The sequence below is a fragment of the Fukomys damarensis genome, unplaced genomic scaffold, assembly GCF_012274545.1.
Source record: "Fukomys damarensis isolate Sample0158 unplaced genomic scaffold, DMR_v1.0_HiC HiC_scaffold_23, whole genome shotgun sequence".
NCBI classification, from domain to species: domain Eukaryota; kingdom Metazoa; phylum Chordata; class Mammalia; order Rodentia; family Bathyergidae; genus Fukomys; species Fukomys damarensis.
Window position 1 is genome coordinate 30,723,041 of NW_022900935.1, and position 12,682 is coordinate 30,735,722.

The 12,682-nt window shown below is 41.8% G+C and overlaps 2 protein-coding genes across 4 annotated transcripts in view; one reads left to right on the plus strand and one right to left on the minus strand.

The window, feature by feature from the left end:
• Orc1 (origin recognition complex subunit 1) overlaps window positions 1-9,737 on the minus strand; it is a 31,496-nt gene extending 21,759 nt beyond the window's left edge. The window contains exons 1-5 of one of the 2 annotated variants that reach the window (XM_010610323.3): window positions 9,500-9,737; window positions 5,562-5,661; window positions 4,828-4,955; window positions 2,811-2,989; window positions 1,190-1,499 (exon numbers count right to left, since the gene is read on the minus strand). In XM_010610323.3, the coding sequence (XP_010608625.1) occupies window positions 1,190-1,499; window positions 2,811-2,989; window positions 4,828-4,955; window positions 5,562-5,656 (712 nt within the window). In that variant the 5' untranslated portion in view covers window positions 5,657-5,661; window positions 9,500-9,737. Of the gene's footprint in view, window positions 1-1,189; window positions 1,500-2,810; window positions 2,990-4,827; window positions 4,956-5,561; window positions 5,662-9,298; window positions 9,479-9,499 lie in introns of those variants that run through there. The other variant, XM_010610324.2, reaches the window with a different exon arrangement.
• Window positions 9,738-9,805: 68 nt separating this feature from the next.
• Window positions 9,806-12,682, plus strand: part of Prpf38a (pre-mRNA processing factor 38A) — an 18,032-nt gene continuing 15,155 nt past the window's right edge. Inside the window, exons 1-3 of one of the 2 annotated variants that reach the window (XM_010610320.3) lie at window positions 9,806-10,112; window positions 10,869-11,028; window positions 12,506-12,627. In XM_010610320.3, coding sequence (XP_010608622.1) covers window positions 9,983-10,112; window positions 10,869-11,028; window positions 12,506-12,627 — 412 coding nt within the window. In that variant the 5' untranslated portion in view covers window positions 9,806-9,982. Of the gene's footprint in view, window positions 10,193-10,868; window positions 11,029-12,505; window positions 12,628-12,682 lie in introns of both variants that reach the window. The other variant, XM_010610322.3, reaches the window with a different exon arrangement.

Below are 12,682 nucleotides of genomic sequence, written 5' to 3' on the forward strand. Positions count from 1 at the left end.
TTTGTTCGTTTGTTTGTTTTTTGAGACAGGGTGTCACTATGTAGTTGAGACTGACTGGGAACTCACTATGTAGCCCAGGCTGGTCTTGAACTCACAGTGATCCTCCTGCCTCAGCCTCGAGTATGCTGGGATTACAGGTGTGTGCCACCACACCCGGCTACACTGTATATTTTTAAATTATTATGAATAAATTTCAAACATATCACCAAAGAAAATGTTGGTTTCAAATCCATCACAGAGCCCAGGCTGTCCCCAAACTCATGATCCTCCTGCCTGAAATTATAGGCATATGCTACCACACCTGGCTCTTATCGGAGAAGGAGGAAGGGAAAAAGAGGAGTAAGGAGGGGCTGGAAGAAAAAAAAGAAGAAAAGTAGACAGAGATCCGTCACACTGAGATACTTCATATCTATGAGAACAGCTACTACTGGCGGTGCATGCCTGTGATCCCATCACTTGGGAGGCTGAGGTAGGAGGATTGCTGTGAGTTCAAGGCCAGCTTAAGCTACATGGTAAGTTCAAGGGCGGTATGATCTACATGGAAAAACCCTGCCTCAAAAAAACTGGACCAAAAAAAAAAAATGCTACTACTGTCAAAAATTTTTTTTAAATTATAAACTTTAGGCTGAATGATACATGTATCCCATGTTGTGTATCCATTCATTTCTCTGTGGACACTTTCGGCTATTTAAATAATGCTGCTATAAACCGGTATTACAAATATCTCTTAAATCCCACTTCTAGTTCTTCTAGACCATATGATAATTCCTTTTATTTTTAAGGCGCTTTTATACTGTTTTCCATAGTAGCTGGTTCATTTTACATTCCCACCAACAGTGAATGAAAGTTTTAGTTTCTCCATATCTTTGCCAAAGTGACAGGAAATTCTGACATGCTACTGCATGACTACACCTTGAGGGAATGAGAGTAAATGAACCAGTCACAAATGGGCAAACAGTACTGTATTTTCCACTTACACAAATTACCACAAGTCGTCAACTTCATGAGACTATGTCCTAATGTCATTTAAAGTGATTAAAGTGGTAAAATTCGTGTTATTTATATTTTAATGTGTCCCAATCAATATCTGGCCCATTGATGACCTAACTCAGTAACTCTCAAATCAATGAATATTTTATTATGTGCCGTTAGGCCCAATATGGCCCTCTGTGACCCATTTCACACTTACTGCCAAGGTCCAGCTTCTTCCTTGCAGTGGGCATGGCAGAATGGATGGAGATTTGACAAGATTTGGAGGCAGAATGTCTTGATTCAATCCTTTTGACCACATTTTCTGCTGTGTGCCAAGAAGGGCTTTCTGCATTCTTAGCCCTGGGCTTCTGGCCCTTAGGGATGTCTCCTTGTAGTTTATCAAACTCTGCAAACAGTTCTGGAGAAAGGGGTCTGAACTTCTTTTCATTCCAAGATAGTTTCACAAAGAATGTCTTCTCATTTTTCAGATCCATCGGTATCACTCCGTCTGGTGCTAAAGCCACTACCTGAATTTAGGATCCATAAAGAAATAGGAAAAGATGAGGGCTAAGCCAGCCAGGGGAGATTCCAACAAAGCTACGATTAGAAGCCACTTGCTCTCACACCTATACCCAAAACATTATCTTTCCAAACAGAAGAGGTGCAGATGCAGCATAGCTATGTGTAGAAAAAGGGAGCATTTACTCAATCGCACATAGCTTCAAAGATGTCAGTGAGCTATACACAGTACATTATGCCCTTCATTTCCTTTTAAAAATGTTCACTGGTTTGACCTTTTAATTCCTATAGCACCCTAGGTTATGTATCTGTTATCTCACTCCTAGATAATTTCCAGACTTCCCCTAGGTAATACCTATACTCTGTGTTGCTTTCCTTTCCAGATCACTCTATTCAGCTAGGCCAAATTTTTGCACAAAAACTTCTCTAAATGCTCCCCTGAACAACAATCAATAGTGGCTCCCCATGCAGTAAGGTCAGATGGTATGAACTCACTTTTCACTGTCTTCTAAAGTCTTGCCCCATCTTACCTACAGATTGCTCAGGGCTGCTCAAGTGGCCTTGTACCACTAGTGGAGCCTGGCGTTCACAGTCCTGCTCATTCTCACCAACATGCTCCTGTCTACACACACCCTTCTCTCTACCCTTTCAAAGCTAGCCATCCTGCTGCTTCAACTACATCTGCCCTTCTCTCCTTCATTCATTTAACCCAGATATAAGTATTTGTATAGCCATGAGAGACTAAAGTCTCTGTCCGCCATTAAACTAACCACTTATTCACCGTAAGACCACACTTGAACACCACAGCCTAACCCCACTGAGAACCTGAAGAAGCTCCAGGAACAAACCAAGTATTTAGTCTCCAAATCAGTGTTCCACTTCAGCCTATAAACCAGCAGCTTATTATCTGATTTATTCTAAAGTCCCTGAGAACAAATTTTCCCATTGCTACTGGCACTCTGTGCTGATTTACTCAAGGTGAAGTCCTGATTTAACAAAGCATATTCAGCCTCACAACGCTCTATGCCTGCCACAATCACAGCTATATATAATTTCCCACGGAGACATATTTGCTGATGTCTGCTCATCCCTCAGGTCATAACCCAAATGTCACTTCCTCAAGGAGGCTCCTAACACACAATATGTGCTCCCAGTAAGTATTTGTTTAGATGAAGCGAGCAGGCAGGCAGAGGTAACAGGAAAGAATTAATTCCCCATGGAGCACATTAGGGCCAGTAATAATATTTCTGGGGTCATGCAGTTTGGAAGGCTACAGAACTCAGAATCAACATAGAACCCATGATCAAGGCACCACCTACCCGAACGGGGCCAATGATGGTCTCAATACTGATGTTGTCATCACAGGCAGGGTAGTCATACCAGAAAATCTCCTGTGCATCGGGCTTACGGCCCAATAAATGCTGTTTGCAGGGAGCAACTTCACAGAATCGGATAAACCACTGTACCCGTGCACATTTCCTAGAGCGAGGTTCAGAATCTATGAGGATTAGGTGGGAAGCAAAAAGAAAATGTAAGAATATTTTATTTAGCACCTCCTGTGTGCCCGACGTTGGGCCAAGCTCTCATTTTTAATTTTCATAATTACTATTTAAGTTGGTGCTATGGCCAACCACCCCCCTCCCCACTTTACAGGCAAAGAAATTAACCTTCAGGGACCTGGAATAATTTGTCAGAGGTCACAGGACCATCCAGCAGCCATCTGAGTCAATGCCATACCCATGTTCCACTTTGTAATTGTGTCTTCAGGAGACACGGGAATATGAAAGTACTTCAAAGGAGCTATTCCAATCACAGACCCAAAACAAATTATCAGTGGATAAATTCTGCAAATTAGTGAGTAAAAACGAAGGCATCAAATTATAGGGGGGAAAAAAAAAATCTCAGCAAGAATTAAGAGTAGCAACCAGCAACAACTTGCAACCAGAAAGATGACTTCTTGGAAACATGTTTGCAATCATTGGCTTTATCATTATACCATTAGTATCACTCTCTACCAAGTGAATATTCATACACTTAATAATACCATCATCGTCAAGCCTTTTTTTTTTTTGTACTGGGGATTGAACTCAGGCCCTTGCACTTAGGAGGCAGGCGCCAGAACCACTGAGCTAAATCCCCAGCTCACGCCCCTTCTTAACCTTCCAGAGCAGGAAGCCATCCAGCGGAGTGCCCACCACAGGGTACTCCAAATCTGTACACAGAACCCCGCTGCTGTGCTCCCCCTAGTGGACATTAATTTGATGAGGTTTCCATGTTGAGCATCCCTCCTTTGTATCATAAAATACCTTTTGTCTACTCAGTCTCTCCATTCTTTCTTTTGCTTTTTATTTTGTGGAACTGGCGATCAAACAAACTCAGGGCCTTGCTCAGGTGAGGCAAGAACTCTACTACTGAGCTACATCCCAACCCTTTTTTTTTAATTGAGACAGGGTCATACAAAGTTGCTTATTTTGGTCTAGAACTTGTGGTCTAGCTTCCTCTCTTAGGCATACAAACTGCAACAGTACTATCTCACTCATCTCATTCCCACACACCTAGAGGTAGTTTTGTGTAGTTTTGAGCTTGAGGCCAACCTGAGCCACAAGGTGAGTCAAAGCCAGCCCAAATGACACAGGACATAGCGAGACCTTGCCTCAAAAAAACAAAAACAAATAATCAGTTGCTTTTTTCCTTCTCAATCCTCCCTTTGGAGTTTTGCCCTATTCCACCTCCAGTGCACTCTGGATCTTCTTTTGCAGAGGCTTGAAGCTCAGCACACTGCAGGAGGCTCTTGTTCTTCTTGCCTACTGACCTCTTAGAGACAACACCTTTTCTTCTATCCTTTCCAACCTCATGCCTGAGTCCCGCTGAGTAAAACACCTAAAGTGCTTTTGTTTTTCCGGACTAGATACCAATTGATACACCTTCCTAAGCCAATTCACCTCCTCCTTTGTAAAGAAGTTGCATCCTCAGGCCAAAATCAAAGGCTATATATCTAGTACAGTACAAATTTCCTATTTCTTTTCTTCTTCCTTCTTCTCAAACTCATCCTTTCTCTCCATCCCCCAAATCCTGCTTTCATGACCATTTCTCAACCACTCCTAAAAATAATGCAAACGCAAAATCCCTAAGCCATCCAATTCCATTTTATCCAATATCACTCTGATCATTGCACAAGTTTTCTAGATGAAGAAGGAAACTGCTAGTGCTTGCACAATCCCACCTCACAGGCCGAAGGTGTGTGCTGCTGTGAACACAGCAATCCACAGCCTCCCTCCACCTCACCTCCCAGTCATCCCTAACCAGGAAGGCTGTTCGTTCCAGCCGTAAACTCACCATCTTCAAACAATTCAATCAATTTTGCAACATAAGGGTTTTGGTCATCTTCCCCTTCAATCAACACAAACTGTCCAACTTGGATGTGAGTCTGAGTTGAACAACCTTTTATTTTCACAGATATTTCTCTAGGAAGTAACAGAGAAACTTGTTAGGAAATCTCTTAGGGTGAGAAAAGCTCTTTAGACCCCGTGGAAATGAAAAGCATTCCTTAAACAGAAATTGCCTAAATAGTTCCTCTATGTTGACTAACTTTCTGACTGGGAAACCAACACACTAAGCAATATGTAAGAACAGAAAAAATGGGTCAAATGAATTGTTTTTGCATAAATGCTGTATCAAGAGAGCTTACTACAAACCCTAACTTCTTTCAGTTTTTGACAAAGGTTTTCTCAGGCTGGAAAGACGCCCAATGCTAGTATCAAAATTGTACAACTAGGAAACACACAGTAACAACATGTCTCATCTTATTAGCATGAAAAGTTACAAACAACTCAGCTTAAATAGGTATGACATGACTGCACATATTAAAATTTACGAACCCCTACAACTTTGCCCTCATTATTATTTATACCTAAGCTTACATCAGATAAAACCCTTCCTTGTATTCAATGCATGTCTACCCTCCCTTGGTCTTCAAGCTGGAATAACTGGAAGAGACCAGACACAAAATTAGGAACAGTTAAGTCTGAAAATCAATTTTGCCAGCCCAACCAAAGGGCCCCATCACTCACTTGTAGGTTTGGTGGCACAGTTTTCGATCCAGCAAAGGCCTGCCAACCCATGAATAAATTTTTCTGGTCTTCTGCCTTGTGTTGTAGGATGCCATTGTTCCTGTGAAAAAGCAGTAGCTGTGACTTACCATGGCAACACACATGGATTCTAAGATACAGTCCTGCCTTTTGTAAATTCAGCCTCCCCCTCCACCCCGCTGCTCCTCTCACATATTTTAGACTTCAATGGCATTTTCTCCAGGGAAGAAGTCAGGCTTGATGAAGATTAAACATAGGCAATTTAGTATGAGCTATATACATCTTGTACTATGCTTTATCTCATCTTGTATACAGAAATAACACATAAGAAAGTAAACTATAAATGTTTAGAAAGTCCTATTTGGAAAAAAGGCACAACAGACATGAAACAGATATCTAACAATGTGAAATGTTTCACATCAGTTATGGACAGGCATAAAATATAAATCCAGGAGCCTGGCATGGTAGTACACACCTATAATCTTAGCACTCAGGAGGCTGAGGCAGGAGGACTGATAATTCAAGACCACCATAGGGCTACACAGTGAGTTCAAGGCCAACTTGAATTGCATAGCAAGACCTTGTCTCAACATACACACACATGCAGCAAGGGACAACTCAACACAAAGAGCTCAGGAGAACCCCTAGAAGTTAGAGGAACAAGATTTGTGGCTATTCAGAGAGAAAGGGGGATTCCTGGGCTCAATATTGAACTGTTAGTAGATATTGATAAGGTAGTAAATCCATACTCTCAGTCCTCTTAAACTCAGGCTATTTTAGCTTTTTTTTTTTTTTGGTACCGGGGATTGAACTCGGGTCCTTGCACTTGCAAGGCAGGCCACCGAACCGCTGAGCTAAATCACCAGCCCTATTTTAGCTTCTTAAAACAGGTATCCTCCTTTAAAAACCAAGCCAAGGCAAAATTTAACTTTCCATTTATAGGGGACCATGGACAGTGCTCAGTGAAAAGTAATGTAGCTGTACAAGAATGATTAGCCCCACATCAGTGGCGGCGAACCTATGGCACGCATGCTGCAGCAGGCTGTTTGTATCACTGAAAGCTCTACAAGGTCCCCATCCCTGCCCTAGGTGGAGGCAGAGTAAATGGAAGAACCAGGACCACATAATGTACCTTTCCTCTATCACTCTGCACAGTCCATGCCTGCTTTTCCAAACCTCAAAGAGAAGGTTGTCAGTGTCCTCAGACTTGTGCAGCTGCTGTTCTCTTCTACTTTTCTGCAGGGGATCTAGCTCCAAGGAAATTCCTCAGAGAGAACTTCACTGAATACCTAAGGGAACATTACCTGCCCCCTGGCTCATTTCACATTCCCTCACTCTATTGTCAAAGAACTGACCATTATATTACTTTACTATGTATTGTGCTTTCCACAATACAATGGTAACTTCCAAAAAGCAGGGAAGTTGGGAGTGTGTCTATGTTGTTCATAACTGGATCCGGGTGAGGATTTGGCACAAAATAGGTAAATGAGTAGAATACAGAAAAAATAAACTGGTTTTAAAAATTATCAGGACAATAGCAAATTTGGTGAGAAAGTACAGTAGACAGAATTCTCGTAATCCACCAGAGGACATGTAAATTGGTACAACCACTTTGGAAAATCGAACTTTTTAAAAAAATCAAATTCTGGCCGGGCGTGGTGGCACACGCCTGTAATCCAGCACTCCAGAGGCTGAGGCAGGAGGATCATTGTGAGTTCAAGACCAGCCTGGGCTACATAGTGAGTTCCAGGTCAGTCTCAACTACATAGTAAGACCCTGTCTCAAAAAACCCAAAAAATTCTGGACATATTCATACCTATGACCCAGCAATTCCAACAGATATACATATATATCCTCAAAAGACATGAACAGTATACAGCAATGAAATTAAACCAATTCCATCTGTACATATAACAATGTGGGGAAACCTCACAAAGTATTAAGCTAAAGATATTGAGATGCCAAAGGTATAAAAGGCCTGATATGCCTTTGTGCTGTTTCTCTGGAGGAACTCCTAATTTTTTGAACTTTTTGTTAAAGAAAGGCATACCTACAGAAAAATACATACGTGATATAAGTGACAAATACACAGCTCAATGAACTCATAGCTGTGAGTTATCCCCACCCCAGCATTTCATCTCCTCTACCATCGGCCTTTACTATTCCCAAGAATACTGAATGGACTGGAGAGTCAGGCCTGACTTGGGCTAGTGAAGGCTTTGGCTTCTAGGAGATGCCCACTGGAGGATCTCTGTGCCACAGATACCAGACATCTGGAATATGCATCCCATCCAGCCCAGGAGCCACAGCCCAGGGAAACAGCTAAGGGAGCTGTAATAATATCTGAATCAGTAGGACAGAAGGTTAAACTCAATATATTTATCTTGTTCAATTCTTTCAATAATCCTAGAACAATGTTAACACAGATTAAGTGCCTCATAGGTACTGAATAATAAATATTTGCTAAATGATAGGTAGATGCTATTATCACTTCAAGATAACTTATCCAATATTATATAGGATGGCTCAGTCTTAGAAACTCAAACCCTGGCTGGGCATGGTGGCACACACCAGTGACCCCAGCACTTAGGAGGCTGAGGCAGGGGGGCCACCATGAGTTCAAGGCCAGACAGCCTTGGCTACACGTAGTGAGTTCAAGCCCAGCCTGAACTACACAGTGAGACCCTGTCTAAAAAACAAAAAACCCAAACAACCTCAAACTCTGAACAGCAAGATCCCAATGACTGTGCTCTTAATTACTTCCCCTTACAACACACTCTCATTGAATGATGTTATTTTATGCCTGAATGCTATCTTATGCTTGCTTTCGGTGACTTATTACAGTAAGTCAGGCTTCCCCAACCACTGAATGACAAGTAGACTAGGCTTCAATTTTCTTACCCACAAAATGGGGATAACAAAATCTTCCTTTTATTCAACCAATTTTATTATGTGCCCTATTTTGTGCACTATTCTAGGACTATTAGTAATTAAGAGAGAAAGTGCAAAATGATAAATCTACCCTCCCTCTCTTGCATTCATCTGTAAGGGACAAAATTTTATTTACTTTTTGAACATAATTTGAGGTTATGGAACTTACAATCTGTGCAAAATGTTCCATTCAATTTTAGGGAATCCACAAACTTTTTAAGGTCCACATATGGCAATACAATTAAAACCTGTTGCACATACAATTGGTAAAGAATGCTCTCACATTGGACAAGTCACTGGCATTCATAAACCACCTAATACAGTAGAGAGGACACTATTACTCGAGTTTTACTGGCAAATGAAATCAGATCTAATCATTATAGTTTCACAAGCTGTAGAATCTTGCACCTCATTCTTCTAAATCCAGCGCTTTCCCTCAACTATCACAACACAAGGTCTTTCTGTTCAAGGCTGAAAAGTAGAAGAGCCACTGCCCTTATCTATCGAGAAGGGGGATAGGAGTCCAGCAGTTAAGAAAAGATTATCCTGAGAAACAACTTAGGTAGGAATTTGGGCCCCTGAGTCACAAAAAGCGACAGAGACAAGCCTCCGAGCGCAATCACTACACACACACAATGTGGTAATAACATCTGCTCCCCATTCCCTGTAGAGCTTGCTACGCTATGGCTCAGGAGAGAATGATGCGAGTGCTTCTCAAAGGCAAGGCAGATGGAAGAAGAGGCTAAGACCATTCCAGAGCGTTAGTGGGCAGGGGTCAGAACGCTCACGCTTCTCTGCTGCCGCCTTCCAGCTGACCCACTGTATCCACCGCAAACTTTCAAGTGCCGGGCTAAGAGAGAAGACTTTTAGGAACGGCGAGGTGGAAAAGACCGCTCCTGACGGGTCTTAGAACGTTGCCAGGCACTGGACAGGCGCTCGATGCCCGTCAGAAGAGAATCACATCCTCACTTCCAGAGGTTCGGACTCACCAGGGGCCGAACCTTCCGCGGGCTGGTCGTAGGCTCTACGCTTCTCACCGTCTCTGCTTCGGGATCTCTGTGGGCTGCAGCAACTCCAACCTATCCGAGCTGGACTTCTTCCTTAATAGCCACCGGTCGCTGACTGTAGACAAACCTGAAGCCTGGCTGGATCTCGAAAGCAGAGAAAAGAAAATTTCGCGCCAAAGGGCGTGGCCCCGCCCCCAATCTGTCTACGCGAGGCGTCTCCAACCACAGCCCGCCCCCCCACCTCAGGGTGTATGACGTACTTCCGCCGGCGCCAGCGCCCGACATCCATTCGATCGGCGCGCGGTTCCCGGAAGTCCTAGACGCTGAGCTTTGCTATTCCAAGATGGTTGCTCGGCCGATTTAGAGATTTCCTTCTCCTTTCTGCATTCTTTTCCTTGTGCTTTAATGACCTGGAGGTGACGCAGTAAAGGATCCGACGGAAATACATAGAACTGGAGTTCTAAAATGGCGAATCGCACAGTGAAGGATGCGCATAGCATCCATGGCACCAACCCCCAATACCTTGTGGAGAAGATCATTCGGACGCGAATTTATGAATCTAAGTACTGGAAAGAAGAGTGCTTTGGACTTACGGGTGAGAGAGAGCGCGCCTCCTTGTGGCCTATTTCTCCTGACTCGCCGCCGGTAAGACCAACCCTTGGGGTGGTCCTGGAGGCAAGTATATCAGTCATCAAAAACAATTTGAGCGCCTTCTCTGTGCCTAGACTTGAGTTTTGTATTGAAGTCACAGATGAATCCGAGTCCTACTTTATTATGAAGGGTGTCTCAGGTTGAGGCATTCCATATATGTTAGCCAGCTGGGTTCCAAACATGAGTTCAAAACTTTTGAACTCGGGGAGCTGGATAACTCCTTGACATGCAAGTCTTAGGGGAAGTCACCATAGCCAAAATCAAATTATTACTATCCTTAAGCAGAGGTCAGCTCTAGTATTTCTACACGTGAGTCCTAGTATAAGTGTAAGTTTTTGAGAGAAGCCTTGTAGTCTTAGGATCTTTGTTCGAATTCGGGCGTAAAACCATGTCCTGTAACATTGGCTGTGGACCAGAGCTCTTAACCTTAGGCCTCATTTTTCTTACCTGGAAGTAAGGACAGTGTTAGAACTTTCTGGTTTATGGTAAAGATTAAATCGGTAATGGTAAATGCTTAGAGTACTTGGTATTTAGAAACCTCTCCCTTTGTATTAGCTATCAGTCGTAGTACTATATTATTCATACATGCTTGTTCCCCTAATAAACTCTTGATGGCTGTTAGCGTCCAAATCTTGAGCTGTTCCATTTCTATCCAAAAATAGCTCTTACTTGTTTGTTTGTTTCTTTTTTTTTTTTTTAGCTGAACTTGTAGTCGATAAAGCCATGGAGTTAAGGTTTGTGGGTGGTGTCTATGGTGGAAACATAAAACCAACTCCCTTTCTGTGTTTGACCTTGAAGATGCTTCAGATTCAACCTGAGAAGGATATCATCGTAGAGTTTATAAAAAATGAAGATTTTAAGTAAGTGCGTGTTGACCAGCTATTATAAAAACTTCAATTTAAAATGGGTGTGGTAGTGCATGCCTGTAATCCCAGCACTTGGGAGATTGAGGCAGGAGGATCTCTGTAAATCGGAGGCCAGCCTGGGTTACATAGTGAATTTGAGGTTAGCCTGGACTACACAGCAAGAGACCCTGTATAAATCCCCCCACCTCCCAAAAAGCTTCAATTTAGTGGTTCAGAATTGTGCTTTGGTTAAGAACTGTGAACACAATGTATCTCATCTCCACAGAGTTGCATTTAAGATTTCCTTCTTTAGTATTTGAACTTATATTTTGTTTAATCTGATTGTATTCACCTTTTATTTTACTTTCTCAGTATTAGTAATTTTTCACACACAAAAGTATTTCACAAATTGAATAGTCAAGGAGAAACCAGTGTCTAATATTTGGTAGGAGAAAGTTACATAGGGTGGTAGTGGTGACGTGCTAGGTCTGGATTCATATGTCAACTATTATCCACTAACCATGACTTTGTTAATTCTCTGAGCTTTAATTTATCTGTAAAATGGGGATGATAATAATACCAATTCATAGTACATGCATACCAACACAGTGCCTGTTGCATGGTAAATACCTAAAAAATGTTTGGCTGCTTTTTTATTATCTATTCTCAAGAAGTTCACAGAAAAATGAGACAAATGGTAATAGTTTTACCACATGTCATGCTGTCTTCCAAGGTCTTTAAATTTAATAATTCACTTTTGCATCAACATTATAAAGGGCTGGGGATTTAGCTCAGTGCTTACGCCGCCTGCCTTGCAAGCACAAAGACCCAAGTTCGATCCCTGGTACCAAAAAAAAAAAACACTATAAAATTGCCATTTTAGAAGGAAACTGAGGCACTGAGAGATTTAAATAATTTGTCCAAAGTCAGACAGCTAGGAAGTAGCAAATGTTATGTGATGTGCTTAGCACTTTCTTGCATTTCTTATTAAATATGGCAAGCCAGTATATTAAGTAGCATTATCTCCATCTTACAAGGATTGAGAAAACAAGTAACTTGCCCCACAGAGATGGTAAATTATGGAATCGAATTTTAAACCAGAGAACAATTTTTTCCAGCACCCATGTTCATAGGTATATGTACTTGATCTTATATTATTGAATATATTTTGCACCTTTTAATAACTCCCATCTTCTTGAATTCTTAGAATATTCCTGTGAAGTAGATAGTTTTTATCCTAATTTTACAGGTGATATATAAGAGTTGAGCAGTATGTATCAAGTTTCCATAGCCAGTAATCCATAGAAAGGAAACTTAAACTCAGATCTGCATATTTTAGCCATCTTCTGCTCTATGTTCCCTCCAAAATCCAGCTTTCTGGTCTGCTAAAGTGATGAAAAAACACATTTATCCTCAAGTGTTATGAGAGAAGCCAGTTGTAAAACTCAGGAACTTCTTAGGATGGCCTATTGTTTTCTCTGTCATCAACCAGGTATGTCCGCATGTTGGGCGCACTTTACATGAGGCTGACCGGCACTGCAATTGATTGTTACAAGTACTTGGAGCCTTTGTATAATGACTATAGAAAAATCAAGAGCCAGAACCGAAATGGAGGTGAGTATGATGGCAAGACTGTTACTCCAAAGTAATTTTTTTTTTTTTTTTTTGG